This window comes from Chenopodium album, chromosome 10 (genome assembly GCF_948465745.1).
Source record: "Chenopodium album chromosome 10, dcCheAlbu1.1, whole genome shotgun sequence".
NCBI classification, from domain to species: Eukaryota; Viridiplantae; Streptophyta; class Magnoliopsida; order Caryophyllales; family Amaranthaceae; genus Chenopodium; species Chenopodium album.
In genome coordinates, this window is record NC_137843.1 from 11,946,105 (window position 1) to 11,969,600 (window position 23,496).

General features: G+C 31.8%; 2 protein-coding genes and 1 pseudogene across 2 annotated transcripts; 2 read left to right on the forward strand and 1 right to left on the reverse strand.

Annotated features, from left to right (window-relative positions):
• Positions 1-839: 839 nt before the first annotated feature.
• On the forward strand, positions 840-4,022 carry LOC145562253 (phosphatidylinositol 4-kinase gamma 7-like). The gene is made up of 2 exons (XM_081622469.1): positions 840-1,034; positions 1,399-4,022. The coding sequence occupies exon 2, from the start codon at positions 1,662-1,664 to the stop codon at positions 3,585-3,587; it is 1,926 nt and encodes a 641-aa protein (XP_081478595.1). The 5' UTR covers positions 840-1,034; positions 1,399-1,661; the 3' UTR covers positions 3,588-4,022.
• An 8,450-nt stretch (positions 4,023-12,472) lies between these two features.
• On the forward strand, positions 12,473-13,781 carry LOC145564812 (inorganic pyrophosphatase 2-like; annotated as a pseudogene).
• Positions 13,782-16,627: 2,846 nt separating this feature from the next.
• Positions 16,628-19,509, reverse strand: LOC145563579 (uncharacterized). The gene is made up of 5 exons (XM_081624027.1): positions 18,989-19,509; positions 17,996-18,053; positions 17,772-17,855; positions 17,524-17,665; positions 16,628-17,055 (listed from the first exon to the last, which is right to left on the reverse strand). The coding sequence occupies exons 1-5, from the start codon at positions 19,386-19,388 to the stop codon at positions 16,777-16,779; spliced, it is 963 nt and encodes a 320-aa protein (XP_081480153.1). The 5' UTR covers positions 19,389-19,509; the 3' UTR covers positions 16,628-16,776.
• Between the last annotated feature and the right edge of the window lie 3,987 nt (positions 19,510-23,496).

Genomic DNA, 23,496 nt, shown 5'->3' on the forward strand with positions numbered 1-23,496 from the left:
TCATGTATGAGCATTGAGTAACAATTGAATAAACCGTTTATCCTTTATAGTTCTAGTCAATATACAAATTTGGTGCTGCCACTTAATACTCTGTAGTTCAAGTCAATGAACAAGTTTAGTGTTGCCACTTAATAAGTTACTTCCTCGTTCTCAAAATAGTGGACACATATTATGTTTTTTCCTCGATTTCTCTAATATCTATATGTCTTAATTTATTATCTTTAGACAATTGTAAGCTTCCATTAGATTTCCCCTCTTGTTAAAGAATGTGTCAAAACTCCAAAATGAACATTGCTTATAAAATGGGGAAAAGGGAATGAATAAAACATTCACAAGCAATAAAAAAAAAACCATAATTCGGAGTACTAACTCACTCCAAAGTTAAAAATAACAGGCAAAAACTCATATTTCCGACTTTGCTGTAATTACCACCATAAAAACAGTAAAAAAAAAAAAAAATCAAATCTAAAATTCCAAAAATACCCTTAGAATTGCTAGAATGACGGTCACCCAACCCACGTACGAACACCACCTCAAAGAAATGACATTCTCTCTCCTCGTCATTGGTCATCCCCATCTTTATATCACGATTATCACCCAAATCTAACGGCACTCATTCCTTATTCTAGACCCTTCTTTTTTTCCATCCTTTTTTTTTTATTTATTTTTCCATCAAAAAAAAAAAAAAAGCTCCGATTAAGATTATTAACTTAAAGATAAAACCTTAAAATCCCTTTTTATTTTATTATTAAGGGTTTTAACCATGGTTGAGTTAAGTCAACTAAACCTCTGAGTTTTAAGCGGTCCAGTGTTAAAAACAACTCCTGCTCTTCATTTTTAGGCGAAGAGAGATAACGCGAAAGAGAGAGAGAAAAAAAAAAAAAAAAAATCGAAGCTCAAATTCATGATTGTTTGATTGATTTAATTCATTCAACTTTCTTGAATTTATAATTCTTTGATTCTTCTTCTTTTTTGGATTGATTGATTAATTTCTTACTTGGAATTAATTTCCCAGATCTCTCTTTTATTATAAGGTCAGTTCTTTTGAATTTTTGCTGCTCCATATTTACTGGGATTTATTAATCTTTCATTTCAAGATTTTGACATTGAAGATTTAATTTTTCAGCTGTGGGTTTTTGCTGTTTTAGTTGATTGATGTAAAAAATCACAGTTTTGAAATGTGTTCAGGATGTAGTAGTAGTCAAAGAATTATATAAATAAGCTTTTGGATTGTTTAGGTCGGGTTCTTATCGTGTTATCGTGTCGTGTTAGGGATTGCCAACTCTGGGATTATTTAGATCTGTTAAATAAAGATTCAAGTTTCATGTATACATTTGTTTATGTATGTGTATATTTTTGGAATTGTATGATTGATTATTGGTATATCTTTGTCTTCAGATAATCAAAGTATTGAGATCTTACTTAGTACGATGGGGATGTGAATGTAGTGATTTAGCTGAAATTGAGCTACTCATTTTAGTGGGTTGTGATAAAAGAGGTGGATTTAGGGTTTTTGGTGGGTGATAAATTAATGATTGTGACCTTATTGTGCACCTTGAGTAGTAGATTCCTGTTGAGGGATATAGAATTAGGTGGTAGCTTGAGAGAGGAGAACGGGCTCTCTTTCGCGGTCACCGTGTTTGAAAGATTTGAGAGGCAATATGTCTAAGGTGGACAGCCCTGTTCAGACCCAGGCCCCTGTTGGGTTGTTTAAGAACCCATTGTCGAGGTCGGGGTCGGGTTCGGGGGAGTTCTATGGGAAAGTGTCTACCACGGGTAGGAGGAGGGTTTTTGTGCAGACGGATACCGGGTGTGTGTTAGGGATGGAGTTGGATCGGAGTGATAATGTTCATACTGTGAAGAGGAGGTTGCAGATTGCACTTAATGTTCCTACTGATGAGAGTTCTTTGACTTATGGGGATATGGTGTTGAAGAATGATCTTGATGCTATTAGGCATGATTCGCCTCTTCTTCTGACGAGGGGGATTATGCATCGGAGCTCTTCCACCCCGTGTTTGTCTCCACGAGGTGGGGATCTCCAGCAGAAGGATAAGAGTGGTCCGGTTGAGCTGCTGGGGAGGTCGGATCTGCATGAGGTTACCAAGAAGATGGTTAAGGAGATTGGCAAGGCGATTAAGAATGGTGTTGATCCAGTGCCTGTGACTGGTGGGCTTGGAGGTGCTTACTACTTTAGGAACATTAGAGGGGAGAGTGTTGCTATTTTGAAGCCTACTGATGAAGAGCCTTTTGCGCCAAACAATCCAAAAGGGTTTGTAGGCAGGGCTCTCGGGCAACCAGGCCTGAAGCGATCTGTCCGGGTTGGGGAGACAGGCATCAGGGAAGTTGCGGCGTATCTTCTTGATGCCCAGAATTTTGCAAGTGTACCTGCCACAGCTTTGGTGAAGATCACTCATTCTATCTTCAATGTCAATGATGGGGTGAATGGTAACAAACCTCACAAGAAGAAACTGGTCAGTAAGATTGCGTCTTGCCAGCAATATATCCCACATGATTTTGATGCCAGTGACCATGGAACCTCAAGCTTTCCCGTCTCATCTGTGCATAGGATTGGGATATTGGACATTAGGATTTTTAACACAGACAGGCATGCTGGCAACCTCCTTGTCAGAAAGCTTGATGGTGTGGGGAGATTTGGTCAAGTCGAGCTCATTCCCATTGACCATGGTCTTTGTCTGCCTGAAACTTTGGAGGATCCATACTTTGAATGGATTCACTGGCCGCAGTCTTCTATCCCATTTTCTGAGGATGAGCTTGCATATATTGAAGGCCTTAATCCTGAAAAAGATTGTGAGATGCTTCGCGCTGAGCTTCCAATGATCCGTGAGGCATGCCTTCGTGTCTTGGTGCTCTGCACCATTTTCCTCAAGGAAGCTGCAGCCTTTGGCCTGTGTCTTGCCGAGATAGGTGAGATGATGAGTAGGGAATTCCGTAGTGGAGAGGAGGAACCTAGTGAGCTTGAGCTTGTGTGCATTGAAGCAAGGAGGCTGGTGGAAGAGAGGGAGTTGTTTGTGCCGGAGTCTGAAGCTGGTGAAGATGACTTTCTGTTTGACATTGATTGTGAGGACCCTGAGTGGGACTGTACTCCAAAGATGGGAAATGGAGAGGATTATTTCATCAGGTCACCAGTATTTGGTGTGAATGGCAGAAACCCTCTCTCGAAGCTGGAGGAAAGTCTTGAGGAGGAAGAGGAAAGTGAGGATGGTGATAACGGTGAGGTGGAGGCAGAGGCGGAGGGAAATGGTTTTGCTGTATTCCCTGGTCCTCAAAAGTTCCCATCTATGTCAATGATATCAATGTCCCTGAAGAATACTTGTTTAGCGGAAAAGAGTCAGAAATTTCCTGGGGCGAAAGCAGAGAATGGCTATTCGTCATCTGGTCACAGGAGTGCAAATGAGCAACTCCCTGCAAGTGCTAGTTTTGTGAAGGTTGCTGACATGAACGAAGAAGAGTGGACACTCTTTCTCGAGAAGTTCCAAGAGCTGCTGCGCCCGGCATTTGCTGAGCGGAAGGCTGTGACCCTCGGGCAGAGGCAGAGACTGAGGCTCGGGACTTCGTGCCAGTTTTGAGATAGAGATACTTACAGCTATATGAGAGGGCTTAGCCAGTTGAGATAATAAGGATTTGTAGGCGTTGCGAGAGTGGAGGAGGAGTGATAGGATTTATTAGGTCAGGGACACTTCCCAGGAAGTAGTGGTGGGTTGTGGCCTTGGGAGGGCAGCAGCAGTTTGGAAGTGCTGTAAATATTCTTTGAAGGCGGCATTGCTTCGGCGAAGTGGCTGTCTTAGTAGGATTTGTTTGTATTTTTTTGTTCTCTTCTTAGAAAGCCTTGAAGCTTTTGGTTTTAGATTTTTCTTTCACTCTTTGTGGGCTTGTTTGATAAATAATTTTGTAGAAAATGAGAAAGTCCGTCAAAAAAAGAACCAAAAAAAAAAAAACAGAAAAAAGAAAAAAAGAAAATAGAAACTAATGTATATACCACTGAGACTGTTGTTTCTTGTGAATTTCCTCCATTCCACTTTATTATCATCTTTGTATCTCTGGAATTTTGTACTTCTTTCTTTAATAACTTGTTGATGTTTCTTTTAGATTCGATCTCGAGTGTTGTTACCTTGCATACTGTTCCAGAGCTAATGTGCTGATGATATGTTACGGTATTCATTATTCAATGGCGACGTTACAGGTACTGATCGGAGGTGATCGTTGTGCAAATTTATTCAATGGCGACGTTACAGGTACTGATCGGAGGTGATCGTTGTGCAAATTTATTTTCTGACCGCCTTCTGTTTCTCTAGCTGATAGAAACTGTGGTAGACTGATAACTGAAGTTTTCTGTATGATTGAAGACTTGAATTCCATTGTTGACAATTTTCTGATCACGGCATGTTGGTTGCCGGTCACTTGAAAATTTGACAGTTACAAGGCTTCTGGTCCTTGATGACTTGAAAATTTGACCATTCAGCTGCTGAGGCAACTTAGAAAGGGTGTTCATCCTACACCCGAGTGTATACTTGCGCATGATACATCTTCTCCCCTCCGTGTGCCACCTACAGGCGGGAAAACGATCATCTGAGGTAGTTTAGCAATACAAAAACATTCCCTTTCATCTAGTGTCATCAAGACCTGGCTGTAACCCACTGTTTTTTTAAAGGGTCACCATCATATATGCAATTACAATTCTATATGTAAGAACTTACTTTTCTGCGGATGTGGATAAATGGCTTTTTCCTTATCCCATCCCTTCGCATTTTATGTCAATAATATTATATTAATTTCGACGAAAACGACGTTTGCCATGTTCATTACATGTCTTTATGTCACGGTGGTTTAGATTTCACCAAAAAGATGAACGTTATAAATTTCATAATTAATAAACAAGGTTGGTATTTGCTGACATTATAAGCAAGAAAATTATATGAAGCTAACAACAAATCCAAATTTGGCCTTTCAGAATTCTTTGGCGCAGCCAATTTAGTGCTATATAGCTATATATTTATAAATTATAACGCCTTTTCTAGTATTATTAGTTTATATGCCCCTTGATTTTGCACAAAATCTGTGGACCAAATAATGAAGGATTGTTCTGTTGAAAGTGTACCATTTCAGGTGGGGTTGTTTATTTTCTTTCTAACTAGGGTATGATGAAATTTCTGTTGATGATGCAAACTTTGTAATCCATTTTATTTTATAATCTAATTTTGGTAGCTCTTATCTTACTATTGATCACATCATTATTGGTTTCTAGGGGCCTGTTCTAATGAATTGTTCATGAGAGAAGAAAATTAGGAACGGAATTGAACTGATTGAAGTTAAACTGAACTGAACTGAAATTAAGCTGAATAGAACAAGCCCTAGCTCATGTTTTTTAGCACTTTATAGTGGTTGATTCAAATATTCAACCAGGGACTCTATAGTCGCGACTTATTGATTTGCTTGTGCTATAGTATATATCCCGAATAAATGTTATTGCTTCGAGATTTTTTTTTTCAATTGTTATTCGTTCGAATACTTGAGATGCAAACTCTTGTGATTAAGGAGTTCATTATCTTCAACACTACTAGCTTTAGATGCTAGATTTTGGATTAGGAAAGGAAGTGTCCAAGAAAAACATGCGTGCATTTTACCTTCCTTTGGTGTCATTTTTTTGGAGTTATCCACATTAGAAAAAAAAAAAAAAAAATCTGGGTGATTTTATTTCAAGGCCCATCATGATCAAATGATATAATTAAGAGTTGATTTTTCAATGGTGGTGACATATTATTGTAGGTTAACTTTTGAATTTTTATTTAGACGAGTCTAAATAATGGACTTTTCAGTAAATCAAACAAAGTCTTATGTGAGTTTTTATCTTATACAAGTACGAAATTAATATTCATTGACAAAGAAGTAACCTTAAATTTATCATGTCATTATTGTCGAAAGTGAATTAAATGAGATTAAGCTCCTTCTTTTCTCTTTCACTAGGGTGGCCTACGCGCGTGAAGAAGTTAGCTCTTGTAGAGAAATTGTATTGACATGTATTTACACATTTGGTTTGGGTGGTAGACCTGCTAGTTTTAATACGTACTATTTGGTTTATGTGCCTATGTGGTGACTTTATAAAAGTATAAAAAAAGTCACCAAAATCTTTTATGACAATTATTTTTTGAAACCCTCAAAATTTGACACTGTTATGTCAAAATTATTATTAAATAATATTTAATTAATTTTCATCCCTTCATACCTTAAATTATTGTTAGTTTAGAACTCTTAATTGATTTGCATGATTCAATAATATTTAGTGTGTTTTTCTTCAAATGAAATTTTTTTGAGCTCTAGTCATACGGATTAATAATATGTGAAAGTTCGTTTTAGCTAAAAACTTAATAATCTAAGGGCTGTTCTAATTACTAAACTGAGTTGAATTGAACTTAACTGAACTGAAATAAAAATAGGCTGAAGAGAACATACCCTAAGTTCTTTATTGTTCTACGACCATCTAATATCTATATCTATATCTAATACTAAATCAATAACTACTTAGTTATATTTTCCTCGTAAATTCTCTCCTTAATTAATACTCCGTACAAGTTTATTTTTTTTTTATTTTTATTTTTTAAAGTTCTTTACACCTCTTGATAACATCTGCTTAAATATCACTATTTAATATAAATCCCATTCAAATTCCATAACGTTATTTATGTGCCATCAAATTATGTACAATTCAAAAGCTAATAAACCTTAACAATAGTGTTGCAATTAAAGGACGACAAGATTGTAAATAAGAAGAGCAACCATGGAGGAGTAAAAATAAACAGTCTCTTGGTAATAAACAGTCTCTTCGTAAATACAAATTTTTTTTTTTTAATAATAATAACATATGAAGATAATTTTTATATTAAAAAAAGGCGTAAATACATTTTTTTTTCTTTTTAAATAATACTAATTACATATGAAATATAATTTTTGTATTAAAAAAAGGCATTATAAGTTTTTTGTTAAAAAAAAAACTTTGAATTAATTAATGATATGTTTAATGAAAAAAATAATCATTAAATATATTAATGAGAGCAAATATATTAATGAGGGTTAAAAAGCAATTATACATTTTTGTACACATTTTTGTACATATTTTTGAGGGTATATTTGGAAGCACACTATTCCTAAGAGTTATCTTCTACTTTTTATAAGGTAAGGGATAAGATGAAAACTTAATAAAAACAAAGACTATGATCAATAAGCAATAAGAGCATCCACAATGACTAGCTACATGCACATGTAGTTTTGGGTTGGCACATTATAAATCTCTAAGCTATATGATTTTAGCGACAAGCTCTTCAATGGTAAGCTGCATTCTTTTATAATAAATAAACCATAAAAAAATAGTAAATAAATAAACAAACAAATACATAAAAATATATGTAAATTGGCTTTGCTATAAGAGGTTGTAGCTCTACAATGGTTAGCATGTAGCTAGTTTTTATTTAAAAATTACTAGCAGGTCCTTATGTAACACCATTGTGGACGCTCTAAGAGTGCATTCTCTTTATTAGTGTGTTGATTTTTGTACCTCATTTTAAAACTTATATAGCTTAGCTAAAATAATCCACACAAATCTAACACACTATGAGTTTGTGAGCATATATGAACTTAATGTAACTTATTTCGTCTAATTTATTTTAATGGAGCATATTTCATCTTATTTCATTCAAAATTTATCTTAATATTTTTGTTTCAAAGTCAAAAGAAGTGTTTAAAATATAAAGAGCTTAAAAAAGTCAAAGAACCAAAACCATTGATAATTAAAGTTTTTCAACTATGTACATGATAATAAATTCTTGTATGAGACAGTCTCATAATAACTTAGTACGAGATTAAAATAACTTCCTACTTTAGAAAATGACTTTATAAGTGAGTCTCGCACAAGAATATTTAAAACAGCCCAACGTAATAGCACTAAGTAAAGGAACTAGTGGAGGGGCAAAAAGTAATCAGTCATGTAATGTTTGTGTAAGTTTATCTTGAACAAGATAAACATGTATATTTGGTGAAGGTCTTGATTTAGGAGGCAGATTCCCATCTACCCATCATCATCAAAGAAGGGTGAAGAAGAAGGTGGTATGAAAGTGCATAATTTGAGAGAGAAAACATGCAAGTAGTATTAAAAATAATTTATTTTTTTTAAAGAAAATATAGCAAGAAGAATTTATTTATTTTGGTAAGATGGACCCTCACCAAGAACGTGGCAACCTAATCTTTGTACATGTTTGTTTTATTGTGTTAATTTGTATGTATATATGCAAGTTGTAGCTAGGAGTAGGGCCGGGGGCCCGGAAGAATTGCACTTTATTGAAAAATTGGGATTCAAGATAAAATGATGGGTTAATTTACAAAGCTAATTACTGGACCATGGTCTTGTCTAATTGTCTAATTGGACACTTTTGATGTTCTCTTTCAAATCAATTCTAAAGTGTGTCAAAAAGCTATCATCTTAGGTTCTTATGATTAGTACAGTGCAATAGTACATAGTATTTTAAAAAAAATACAACTCATTTCTAGGGTTTAGCCGATGTTTAAATAATGACCGTCCATGATGGAATAAAGACGACATACGAAGTATCAATATTTCTCGTGTCTCATAAGATTGTCCCGTAATACTATTGTGAATATAATTTTTTTTTTAACTTGTTCTTTAAGTGGTAAGTTTTTCATCTTAACAATTTATGTGCATGTACGAAAAGTAAAAGATAGAATTTCATATGATTTTAAATGAACCAACTCTTGAATGAAGGAAAAAATTCGAGACAATCTTTGTTTTTTGAAGGAAGGATAGGTTATTATTAAAATTTCGGGACAATCTTTATTAGGCGGAGGGATGACCTTGAAGAGCAAACTAGCGGTCTAATAACATACGGAATTACGGAGTACTTGATTGGGCTGGACAATAGTAGAGGATGAGGTAGACATCCCTGTAGGAGTGGACCAAATATGATTATTTTCATTACTTGAACTAAAATAGTGATCCCATTTGATTCTGTATCAATGGTGACTCACTGGTAAAGTGTCAAATATATGTTGAAGAAATTTGTTAAATTTTTGTATACTACATAAATAAAAAGATAACGCAAACATAATTATCACTGAATGGTATGTGATTTTTAAAAATTTGGAAGAAACATTTGATGCACACCTTCAAAGTCCTAAGGGTTATGACAAGCAAAACCCTATTAAACAAGTATTAAAAAGCTGTTTTACATCAATTATATCATTATTTTTAAGTTATTTTTTGCACATCAAGAATGGACAATAACATCTATCTATTTAATTTTTATTTATATTAATTTTTTTTTTGAATGAGTACATATAACTTTAATTTCATGTGTAAACATCTTTACCTTGTTATCTCTATCAATTCCACATCAAAGAAAGTGTTATATGAGAAATGTACGTTTGAATTAATCCAACAACATTTTATACTATAAGAACATTTTCTTTTCAATATTTTACTAATAGAACAAAATTAAAAATTCAGAATTGATTTATAAATAATGCATAAATCAAACTGTCATAATTTTTATAAAATGGGAGAAACACGTTCCGGACAGCTCAATTCCCTAAACATTTACAAAATTAGTCATTGTTTATTTATTTTTGATATAACTAATTTCCGTTGCATTTTTGTACCCTAAAAAAAACGTTATATATGGCACTCTTTGAGTCTTTGGAGGCCTAATGAGTAATGATTGACTAGTCATACACACATAAGAAAAGTACCATATAAAATGAAAAAGAAAGAGAGTAGAAAAAGTCAGTCTTAAAAATTCTTTTCTTGTCCTTAGTTAGTTAAAAGTAACATCTATTAACATAGTCACACAATCTACTAATGATGTAATTAAGGAATTTAACCTACTTAATTGTCCACCTTTAGAAAGCTTAAAAAAAGGGACCGCAAAGCAAAAGCATGCTAATAAAGTATTATGATGCATGGATGAATTTATTAAAAGATGTACCTACATATAATTCTACAAGGTTACAACTGGATTATAGATGGTTAAGTTAGAAAAAAATCATAAAAAATGGAAAAAATTAGATCAAATAAAGTTTAAGGAAGAGGAGATAGTTTGAGTTAGGACTTGGGATATATATCAATATTCCTTCTTAAAAGTAAAGTGGAAAACATATTAGTTGGTAATTGTCATAGATTCTTTGTTTTTTTTTTTTTTTTTTAGGTGTGCTTAATTATTGAAAGGGAACAAAGTAGAAGTGGATGGTAATAGTAGGAAATGGGATAAGCATATATACAATGATTGATCTAAAGTTGTACTAGGACAAAGTATTTCTTCTGTTCTTAAAGATTTTTCTTAATTAAGCATCAAAAACTAAAGTAGTGGGCCGTCTGGTCAATCCGTTGGGCCGTGAGCATAATGGGAATGGGCTTTAGAAAAAAATTGGGTTTCGTTTTGTGTGACATGTTTGGCTGAAAGATTTAGAAACATATTTGTAGTTAATGAATTATGGAATTTGTCAGTTTAATGATTGTTTTTCATTTAATCATCAAATGAAAAGCAAAAACTAACTTAGATTAGCTGGGTGTACAGTACATCCGGGAGTATATAACAATCTCTCAATGAATTAGGGCTTGTTTGGTCTGATATGATCATATTTTCAGATTTGACCAAACGTTAACCTTAAGTGTACGATAATCTATAAGGAAAAAATATATCAAGTGGGATCTTATATTCGTACTAATGTGTAATTTATTAATGTGTAATTTTCATAATTTTTTAAATTACAAAATTAAAGATATTTAGCGATGAAAAATTGCTCATAGAATGATGATCTGATCTGAACTGAACTTATTTTTTCTAATGTGATCTAATCTGAATTTATTTTTTCTGAAATAAGTAAAACTAAGTTGAATCAAACAAGGCCTTAGTGTGTGTACTAATCCAATTTTGTAATGAGTATAAATTTCAATCAAATGTAGTCGATGTTGCAATTTATCCATGTCAGAGAGTGAGGGATAGCTTATGTGGTTAGAAGTTCTCTCTCGGTTCCAAGAGATTTTGGGATCAATTTTCATCACTCGCGCATGTGGCTCTCTACAGACCCAAAATATAAACCCTTGACTACTCTTAATCATTTATCTCACTCCAGATCATCATAAGATTCATAACTTATGGGGTCGATTCAAATATGGAGTTTTTGTTGACTTTGTTCTACACAAAAGTTTGCTAGTTGGGAAAACATAATGCTATGATTTGTTATTTTCTAGCCCATTAGGCTTAATAATAACTACCCTGTGTGATTTTAAACATTTTGAGTTTTTGACCTCTTTGAGCTACCTCAAACATCATATTGTACTAGATATTTTTGCATTGTTCAGGTCACTTTGATATATTCTTTCGGTTTATATAAAGAAGTACCGTACTTTATTAAAGTTGCTAAATTTGTCTCACTGTGTAGTTTGCTTAGTTTCGTATCAATATCATACATATCAATAATAAAAGGTATTAATGGTTAAAAGCATGCATTCACAAACATAAAATTAGAATTGTTCCTACTAATAAACGAAGGAAGTATTTAATAAAATCTAATCAATGCGAAACTGTTATCAAAATACAGTATGTTACAATATGCCGAGAAGAAAGGAAACACAAGTGGGCTTGGGCTTGGGCTTGGGCTTGAATGGTTCTACAATTTAGTGGATTTACATATATAATTGAACATTTGTACTGCATCAGAATTCCAACATGGCTGGGGTTGTCTAAACTCTAAAATTGATTAAGCATTTATATTTCATCACTAGCTTATTATATACCCATGTCTTCTTGCCTTCTTCAATCAAATCATTAGCAGAATCATCACGATTTTAGTTTCTTGATTTTAAAACAAAGTACGGAGTATTTTGTAAAATCATCACGATTTTGAAAACTAATAACAAAAAATTCAAATCAATTTTTGTAGTTTTCAATTTATTTATTTTTAATTTTCTAAAAAACAAAAAACAAAAACCAACAAGTAATAAATACGATAAAAGTTTTCATTCCCATCCTATACTCTCAATGTATCAAACACCTAATAAGATTCTATTGTCCTTTAATTTTTTTTGATGAGCTATTATCCTTTAATTTATCAAAACTTATAATAGTACATTCATATAATTCTATTCAAATTAGAAAATCTGCCTACAACAAAAAAGCATATTCCCTCAGATTCCCGCACATTTAATTTATTGTTAATCACCTAATTACTTTCCCATAAACCCGTCAAATTTTAGCCCTTGGATTCAATTGTCACACATAATCCAACGATCAAAATCAATCCTCAATATTTATTAAAAGATACTACGGTACATTCCCTTTTAAAACTATAAATACCTCTCCAATTAATTTCTAGGGCATTACACATACACAAAAAACAAATATCAATTCATCAAAGTTTCTGAATTTTTTCTAAGTAATTTTCTTGAGCAATGGAAGGATTAATGGTCGTTTTCGACTTCGATAAAACGATTATCGATTGTGATAGTGATGAATGGGTTGTTAATGAGTTTGGTTTAACATCACTCTTCAATAAACTACTACTCGTAAATACGCCTTGGAACACTATAATGGTTAGTATTTTTTGTTCGGTTCAATTTAAATGTGTTTTCTTGTATTTTCTTGGTTTTGTTACATTGTTTACGCAATTTTGAACGTGTGTTTTTGTTGATAATATAACAGGATACATTAATGAAAGAAATGCATAAACAAGGAGTTACAATTGATGATATTGTACAAGTCTTGAAACGAGTTCCGATTAATCCTCGTGTTGTTCCGCAATCAAATCTGCCCATGCTGCTGGGTATTTGAAACTGTTCTTGTTTATGTCATCCGGAATTATTTCTAATTGAATTAGTGACATGACAACCAAATTTTTAATCGAGTTTTCTAGATATTATTTAGGATACTTAATTGTGACGACTAAATTTTGATCATTGTAGTACATTAACTAGGTCGTCTAGGTATTAATAACAATTCTTGGGATTTTTTTTTTTTTTTTTTTTTTTTTTTTTTTTTTTTTCAGGTGTGATTTGAGGATTGTAAGTGACGCAAATACTTTCTTCATCGAGACCGTACTTGATCATCTAGGAGTAAAGGATTGTTTCTCAGAGATTAACACGAATCCGGGTTATGTTGATCAAGAAGGAAGATTAAGGATATTACCGCTACATGATTTTACTAAATCTCCTCATGGGTGTAACAATCCTTGCCCTCCAAACATGTGCAAGGTAAATATTAATTATTTATTAGTATCCATTATTTAATTTAGCAAACCTTAATATATGAATTCATTATATGTTATGAATGTTCACGTCTAATTTTATGTTATTGTTAAAAAAATTGTAGGGTTTAGTGATCAAAAGGTTACTACGTGAGCAAGAATCCAAGAAAATCATTTACTTAGGAGATGGTCTCGGAGATAATTGCCCTTCTTTGATGCTAAGAGAAAGTGACCATGTTATGCCAAGGAAAAACTTTCCTGTTTATGACTTGATCTCAAGAAACTCAAACCTTATCAAGGCCAAGATCCATGAATGGGAAGACGGCCGTGATCTCGACCGAGTCCTATTGTCTATCATCCAAGGTATCATCTCTAATGGAGATGATAGTAATGTTGCTCAATTTTTAAACCATGAGATTTTGCATATATGTTACTACTTCCCATCAAGCCTTGCCTCAGGCTCGCCGTATTCCTGTTTAGAAATTGGGAAGAATAACTATTTTGTAATTTTTGTTTGATTGATCTTGTATTAGGTTTATGTTGCTCAATTTAAGAATAATTGTATTAGTGATTGAAGATGTCTTTCGATATTGTATACATACATAGGACATGTTCTTGTCTTATTATGGGAGAGTCTACGGTACATGATAAGTACCGCTATATACTATAAATGTTATGTACTGATATATATTACTAAATTATATATATAGATTAAAAAAAAAAAACAATTAACCCCTTTTATTTTATTTTATTTTTCTCACGATTTTTTTTTTGTTTCTATCCTACCCTGATATCTCGTTCTACCTACCTCCCTCGCATTAAAGCTTCAAGCAAATTATAATTTGGGAATAATATTATTCATCAGATTTGAAGATTTTGATTTATTGGTTTTTTCACTATCAATCTCTTCGTTCATCAATCTAAAACGTTACCCTAATATATATTTCTAAGTATAAATTAATTGTTTTTGTTAATTTCAATCTCTCATTCTCATTAATTTAAAACCCTGATTTATATTCAATGGCTACAATTATTTGGTAGCCATTGTAACAGATTTAATATAAACCCAAATAAAATTTCAAAACTGAATAAATATCATTAAAAAAAAATAACTGAATTGATTAGTGCTTTTCATACCTTCGATTTATCATGATTATACATATTTTTTTTGGTTTAATTTTATTCTTTAATAAATTGCTTATGAGCACCTAGATTTGATCCTTAAACCACAAATCAAAACAATAATGTAATTTACCATCTTAGATAGAGTTGAGTCATGTTTTGAAAATGCAAAAATATAAAATATATTTAATTAATAGTGGTACATTGTGGTACTTTACTTTAGTAGTACATAACGGTACACGTTGTTTACTATAGAATTTTCGCTTATTATGCTACAAGTCTAGTTCAAAATAGTTATACATGCCAAATAGTTGGGTAGGGTTTATTAAGGTGTATGTTAGTTAAAAGACCGATATGACATTACTTTTTCTAAACTCATCCAATAACTTGCTTAAGCATGAGGCACACTGACATGTGGACTGTCTAACCGGTGCCTAGCTCTAATTGGCCTAGAGTATATAGAGAGATATTTTGTTTATATCTTGTTACACTAACATACGGCAATATGCTATATGCATATATGCCTAAGATTTAACAATGATTGGCAAACAACTACCAATGATTGGCACAGCGGAACAACGCGTGAGAGAAGAATCTTACGTTAGTCTTATTGGAATTGATCCACTACAATATAATTTGTTTTATAGATATCTTTTAAGAATATTATACATTAGTTTTCCACTCTTTAAAAAAAAGTTGGTTGTTTGCATGCAGCTACTAGACTAAACTTAATTGATTAATGTTGACAATATATTTGTGATATAGTTTATGGATTTTGTTAGTAGACTAGTAGTAATAGTTGTTAGGAGTCGTCCAATGCAAATCCATTAATAATATTAGTTGGTCTTTGAAGTTTGCTAAATTATTCACGACATGCTGCTAGGACTGCAACTGTTGCCTTCTTATTAGTATTATTTATGCACAAACATGGCAACGGTTGACATAAAATTGCCTAAAACAGAAAGAAGTTCATAGAAAGTCGAAAACTGGATAGTAGGATCATATCGTTTTGTTGGGAAAATGGAATGATTTATTAGGAGCATCCTACATGGAATGAAGTTGTAAGCAATAGAGTATATATACTGTTCAAGTAGAATATTAAGCGCTAGCTATGGTGAGACCCATGCTGCATCCACACTTTAAGCCCAATGGACTCTCAATGGGGCAAGATAGAGTATATAAACTGATTTTGAAATTTAACCATCAACTTAAACTTTTGGTTGATTTGGTCCTTTAACAGTAACTACTATGAACACTAGACCTAGTTATTAGGTGGGTCTAGTTAAATAGGGTCACATTTTATAGGGCCAATGCCGGTTGCGAGTTGATAGCGGATCAATAATAATGGGTGATGATCCAACAAACTATTAATTAAAATAATATTGAAGAAACTATCATTATTAAGTATATATATGAATACGGATATTTATGTAATTAATTTTTACCTTACCTATTTTCTTTATCTATTAAGTTGGACAAGCATTTTGGTCTGACCCTACCCAATACGAGCCATGTCCATTATAAGAGTCCTTTAAACTTGGCCCCGACCCTATAATCATTGAGCTACCCTACCCATTAACCAGGTCTATTATACACTAAGAAAATATGTATATAAATAATCAAATAACATTAACACATGTATATCTTCATATTTGTGTTCTGTACTATCAAAATATTGATATTTACACATCAGAACTAAATAATTAAACAGAATATCACATTGGTATGTTTTTTGTCCTTAGATATTTTTCAAAAAAGTATATATTGGATTATGTGAATATTAGCCTATTAAGGTTTCAATTAGGAACAACAAAGAAACTAAAGTACCAAACTTGAATTCAGATAGCTAGTCATTTTCAGATTTACTAAACTAAATTTAGGGACATTGTTTTCTTATTTGATTAAGGTTTTTCTAGATAAAACCAAACTTTAATTATATTCCACACGTAGTGAATGTCAACTAGCTTAGTTGGTTAACTTTTTAAAAGTGATATTTAAGACATAGGATATTGGATCAAATTTCTTCTACATGATATCATTGCCCTTTATGGCTCTCTCAACACTAAAAAAAACTTGTACTCCATAGCTAGGCTATAGGCTAGGGATTCATATCTAAAACTACATCGATCAACACATAACACATAAGTTTATCACACATTTCTATTACCAATTAGAGAAATATATTAAATGTTTATACAATAGAAAGAAAATTGAATTAGTATTTGGAAGTTTACAAAAAAAACACACAGTCCTCCCATTTTTCCATGTAACAGAAATATCTTAATCTCTTTGCTCTCGAAAATTTGTGCATGTATGTAAAATTACAATAAAACTTACATAGTTAAATAAAAATCCCTCTCTTTGAAAATTAATTACATATACAGATATAACTTAAACATGTCTCCAAGGATTTTCAGCAAGGCTAACACACTCATTATACCGAAAACAATCAATCAAATGATCAATGGTCATCCCAGCTGCTTGGATGAAGGACTGAGTGATGACCGGTCCGACTAGCCGGAACCCTCGACGTACGAGATCCTTGCTTATGACCTCAGCTTTTGGAGTCCTTAATGGTACATTTCTTGGATATCTATACTTGTTGATAATAGGCCTATAGTTAAAATATCCCCATATATAACTGCAAAATGATCCATACTCCTTCATTACCTGCATAAATATTCAATTACATATATTGCATGAATTAGAAATTTGCAATTGAATAATTGTTGACAACTTGACATAAACATAAATCACATATTCCTATACCACTTACGTAACCTAGACTTATTAATAGACAAAATTTATGTTAATTAACAAATTAAATAATAATAGTACATCATATATACATGAATCATATTATGAAAATGTTGGTTAGTTTCAAAATTTAAATATACCTCTTAATTGTTCCGGAGATAATGTAACTTGAACATATTTTTTTCCCTAGAAGTCACGAAAAGGTATATGTGCGTGATTATTTTTTTGGGACAGAGGGAGTATATTACTACTATATTAGTATATACATGTATGCTTATTATTTATTTAAGCAATAGGTAGGGTAATGCATAAATTAAAGTGGTAAATCTAGTATTTCAAGATTTTTAATCCATTCCTTGTGCTTTCTTTTGAAGAACTTGCCTTGATTATTCCTTTGGCATTCTCCACAATGCATCTTGCTCTGCACTCAGGTAATCCCAGCTCCTTGTTCGACGATATCTCTATGATTTCGCTCTCCTCCATGTTAGCAACGAAGTTGACATCAAATCCTCCAAACAATTCTCTATTATATGTCATAATCGATACAAGTATAATGGTCAGATTAATTTTCCCAAGTAAATAAAAAGTTTTAAAAAATTTTTTGTAACGAAAAGGAGTGTTTACCGTACCTCAGTTGGCCTCTTTTTTTCAGAATATCAGTCCAATTGTGATCCATCAACATACCAGACATGGAGAGCAGCTCAAACAATTGACTGATGAACAAAATATTAGTGATGTAATTTCTCAAAATTTATATATTTTGAAGTCAAATGATATAAATTTTTCCTAGCTATAATATATATACATACAATAAAATGAAATGTATGTATTCATATATATAGTTGGTACGTACTTGTCATCGTATACGGGTACTCCCCATTGTTCGTCATGGAAGGTTACATACGCGTTATCTGTTTGATCCCCAATAGACAAGAAAAGGAGAACATTGCTTTAGTTATTTCTCTTCTACATAAGATAATCAAGGTATGTGTTTGCAGAACAAATGTTCTCATTATGATGTGATCGACTAGGGTAATTATAATTAGGAACGAATTTAACATTAAGCTGGGCCTCGATCTTCACCTTATTCAAAGGGTTTTACTCTAAACATCTATCTAAGCTAGGGTTAGTTCGGTGTGATGGTATGTTTTGATCTAGTCTAAATTATTATATTATATATAATTTTGTTTGATCTAGTCTTAAATTTTTTGGTCTGGTTTGATTTGATATTAATAGAATAAATAATAATTAATAAGAATATATATAAGGTGAAGAATACAAAGCCTAAATATATAGGCAAACGTACGGACAATTGCTCAAATACTACTATACATAAGGAAACCTAGAGGCTTAAACTTGATTCGCGAACTCACTTAGCTCTAGGCACAAGTCGAGCTCAGGCCTGGTCAAGTTGAAGTAGCTCATCTAGCTCCAGCTCGCTAATTGGATCAATGAATTGTTGTCACAATATATTTGAATTTGGTAATAACATATAAGCAAAGCTAAGCTAGGTGGTTTTCCATCATCATACAAAACAATTCTTAATCAATGATTACAGAAATACTAGACAAGTAGTTGATTATCAACAAATTAAATTCATCCAAAACAATACAATGCTTAAAGTTAATGTGATTGGAGGTCTAAGATAATATTAATCATGTACATATATGAAAAGTGAAAGCATGCATTACTGTAAAAGAAGTTCCAATAGCCAATTTTTAGCAAGAAAAGCACAAAAATTATATTCTAACTACCACTATTTAATTTGTTCAATTAAGTATATATATATATTATATAAATATTTATCACAAGTTGAAATAAGATATAATCTTCGATATGATCTTACCACTATTCTTGGTTATCCAATGGCACCTCTTGACCTCACCATTGTCATCACAAGGCTTCTTAGGACTAGGCAATTGTTCAACCTTAGCCACTTGAACCTCTTTCTTTTCAGGAGAGGTTGTCGAAACCTTTCGAAGTGATTCGAGTGATAACAAGATCTTTTGATCCAAAGGACATGAGTAATCCGTAAGGGAAGAATCCGTCGAGGTTTGAGACAGTGATAATGAGATCGACGACACTGATAATGAAGAGTTGCTCCTATGGATCCCAAGTGGATAGACCTTCTTGAAGTTTTTGAAGAAACTATTGTTATTTTGGTTTGGATTTTCTTTTGCCTTAAACCACCCTATTTTGCTACTCTTCTCTAGAACATTTTTCCTTACATTATTTCCTCGTGACATTTTTTTGTTACTTTATTTTTATTTTTCGCTCAATAATATTATTACAAAATATATAAAACTTAACAAAGAAATAAAGACATTATAGAAAATAAATAAATATAGTTATATAATTTAGATTGGTTGTGAGCTTGTGATATATGAAAATATTTGCTTTTGTAATGAAGGGGGTCTTTATAAGAAAATTTTGCTACAAATTTGGTTGGTGAAGTGTGAGTGTCATTACATAGCCTTAAATTACTAATTTTTTCATCTTGGTTCACAAGCAAATAATCTAACTAGTGGGATGTATTAGTGCTTAATAAATATTTATTTTATATAGAATAGATGCTAATCATGATACTATATAATATATATTTTACTTTTAATTAATTTGGTCCACCCTACCTAATTAGGAAATAAATTATAATAAAATAAAATGATTAAAGGTAGATGCTTAGATCATATATGCACTTATAATGCTATATCAAGGTTTTGACATCTAGCTAGCTACTATCATAATGAATCTAGAACGCATGAAAATTTCTTACATAAGTATTTAGTTTATTATTACTAATCTTGCTTTTTAAATAATTGTATTTAAGCATATGGTATGAAAAGGGTCAATAAATCAAAATAAGGTGGTTGGAACATAGTTGTTATCGTTTTATTAGAATGATAATGACATATTATTATATTTTCAGATATTCTTTATGATCGTTCTTGTGAAACATCCAAATATAGATTCCAATAATGCTTGATTTAGTAACTGGGAGTATTGGTTAGTAGCTCTTTTTCAACTTAATTAATTCGGAGTAGTTTGTTTTAGTATTATAGCTTGTGGTGGCTTTTATTATTTGGATTCACATACACAATGATATGGCAAGAACCCTAGATTGTCTATTTGTTTCCGCTAGTTCAATTTTGAGCATTTCGATGAGAAAATAGGGGACAAATTAAATGAGTTAAGGCCGGTTGGTCGGAAGCTAGTTTGACACTTTAATTTGAAGAAATTTTATCTTACACTTCTGTAGTCAGGTCCCTATATATTGTTTTGGTGTTTCTTCATTCAACCTTCTTTAAGTGGTAAGACCATCTTGAACAATATTTTAGTGGGATTACAAATTCTTATATGTGGTTGGCAATATTGACTGGCTAACGAATCATCATGGATTGCTTTGTCAATGTTATAGGAGTTGTTTGGACAGTGTTACAAGACTTACTCGATTAATGTTATAAGGGTTACTTTTTCTTAGCTTTTACAGGCGACCACAACAGCCGCACACAAAACGCGCTTTAGTGAGAGTTATATAATATCGTAGGCAATACCTAGAGAATGTCCCTTGCAAAACTATAAAGTCTACAATATAATTAACAAATCGATCCAATTAAAAAAATATCATTAACATAATAACATAATTGAAAGTTTGAAGCCTATTTTTCAAAGATCAAGAAAAAAGAGTCAAGTGGTAGATGCCTTTAAAATTTGGCCAACATTCGAAGAAAAAAAATACTTCCTAGAATGTAAGGATGAAGTTAACTAATAATTAATTAACGAGAATATATGCTTTACCGACATAACCAAAGTCTTGACAAGACTTAATTAGTCACTTTACCAACGTTCAACTATATGGGAACGACATTAATCCTTTGATTAAGATTATTAATCGCATAATAATGATTAACAAGTAGTAACGTTATTAACTGTTCCCAATTTTCAGGTCCGATGTTTGCTTCATGGTAAGTTAAACTGTTAGAATGAAAGATTTCATTAATGGGGTCCACTAAAAACTTGGGTATTACTCTTATCTTGGAGATTTGAGGCAAACCTTTTGCCTGAATAAGACAAAGATATCCCATCTTTAAAACATTCTAATTTCCTCACATTTTTTAGGTTTTACTGCCTTTTCATCTTCGACCAACTTAATTAGTTTAAATTTTGTGATTTGTCACAAACTTGTTCTTTTCATGAAGCGTGATACTTGGGATTTAGATCATGGATTATTGCTGCGTAACTTTGAAATTAGTTGTCACATTTTTATACTTTTGAGGTTAAGAAAATGATACGTTTCTACTATTTGGGATAAATGCTACACTTTTCTAAGATTAGAGCAACTCCAATGGTTGCAATTAGCGATTTGCTTGCAATTTTCAAAAGTCCCTACCTATTAACTTGATCATTGGAGCTGAAAAATACAATTAGCTTGGTCAAGCAAATTAGTTGGCTAGCTAATTTGCTTGAGAAAATATTTTCTAAAATTTTAGAAATTAATATATTAATGTAACTAAAATTTTAAAGCTAATTGAGAAAGTTAAACTTATTTAATTAGAAAGTCATTAGCTAACCATTGGGGCACAAAATAGCTACAAATAGAGTTAGCTTAAAATCCTATGCGGCATTCCAAATTTATTTAATAATTAGCTTACAATTAGAGATGCTCGTAAGTTGTAACACTATGAAATCATAAAAGGAAATAAGCTGATGAAGTGGAATGTTGTAAAAAAACATTAAAAAAAATGTATATATGACTTGTTCTCTTTAGCTTATCAAGTAATGACAAAACTTACGACCTTTTTTTTTTAATTTTTTATTTTTATAAAAAAAATAAGGGCATATTAGACCAAAACAAGTTAGATTATACTCCATAAAATTTTAAATTTAGTTTAAAATATCTTTAATTGAGTATGAATACAATTTATTGTAAGAAAATTACATAGTCGAAAAGTACACAATACAACAAATACAACAAGCTAAGATTCTACTTGACTATATTTTCTTCATATATTAGTGCAAAAATACGATCAAAGTTTAATCAATCATTACATTGGACAAGGCCAAGTAAAAACTTATTAAAATCACACCAAAAATATCTTATTTTGGTGAAGAGAACAAGTTCAATACTACATTCATTTTTATTTGATTTTAACATTTATTATTTGCACAAGTAGTTAAAAAAAATTAGTGAGTGGGTGTAAGAAAAAAGTACTTTGTAATTCAGTAGAGGTGATCAACAGTGGTACGGTCCGTAAATAGGACGGGTTTGGGTAAGCTTAAAAACACATTTTTAGTTAAAAATCCAAACTCAACCCAAAAAAAGCCCACTTTCGTCTAACAAGCCCGTTACTTTTTTTGCAGGGTTTGGGCACAAGATATAATGATAAGGCCTGGTCCGGCCCGATTGTTTGATCACCTCTATAAATTTGTAGGAGAGACAATGTTTAAAAGTGGACAAGTGTAATATCTCGTATTTTTATACGTATTTTATTTAAAATAAGTATTTTGAGAAGTATTTAATTGAATTGAAATGTTTTATTTAAAGTATTTTAATTATTCATTTTAATAAGTTTGGAAATATTTTATAAAAGGAAAGTTTATTTAATTAATTATTTTAATTAAGTTGGGTTTAATTTAGGAAAGTTTTATTTTAAGTAAAGTTTTATTAGGGAAGGGATTAAGAAAATTAAAAGAGGAAAGTTTTGGGAGAAGGATTTCTAGAAAAGGGGTATAAATATCCCACATATGAGGCAAATCAACTTTGCCCAGAGTGGAGAAAAACCAAGGTAAACTTCTCTCCCTTTTCTCTTTATTTTTCTTTTCTTTTTCTTTCTCTTTTTCCCTTTCCCCTTTTTTCGGCTCCCCCTTATCGCCGGCCACCACCACCACCGGTGGGCCGCAGGCGCCAGCCACCCTTTCCGAAAAAAAAAATTAAAACTTTATTTTTTTTTTAAAAAAAAAACCTATTTAATCCTAGATCTAAATATAATTATAGGTTTTGTGATTTAATTTTTGATGTTTGATTATGAGTATTATGTTAATTAATTTCAGATTATGTTTTTAATTAAAAAGCCCCAATTTTTGAAACCCTAGGTTCTTGATTTGTAAATTATTGAAAGATTATGATATATAATGGTGTAAACTTTTAATTAAAGTGTTTTAAGGCTAAATTACAGCAAGTTTTCATTAAAATATAGTGCTGGAATTTTTGGTTGTGTATGAAAAATCAAGTTTCTTTAAGGAATTTTAATTACCCATTAATTTTAAAGTATGATGTTTTAAATATAATTTTAGCTTATTTTAAATAAATTATGAGGGGTTTTATAATAGTATATATTGCTGGAAATTTGTGTAGAG

What these genes read in the sequence shown, in the direction of transcription:
- LOC145562253 (XM_081622469.1), top strand. Translation starts at nt 1,662, where the DNA reads ATGTCTAAGGTGGACAGCCCTGTTCAGACCCAGGCCCCTGTTGGGTTG.
- LOC145563579 (XM_081624027.1), bottom strand. Translation starts at nt 19,388, where the DNA reads ATGTCACGAGGAAATAATGTAAGGAAAAATGTTCTAGAGAAGAGTAGC. An exon ending in TTGGATAACCAAGAATAGTG is followed by an intron (nt 18,054 to 18,988) that starts GTAAGATCATAT and finishes GGGATCAAACAG; the next exon opens with ATAACGCGTATGTAACCTTC. An exon ending in GTACCCGTATACGATGACAA is followed by an intron (nt 17,856 to 17,995) that starts GTACGTACCAAC and finishes TTTGTTCATCAG; the next exon opens with TCAATTGTTTGAGCTGCTCT.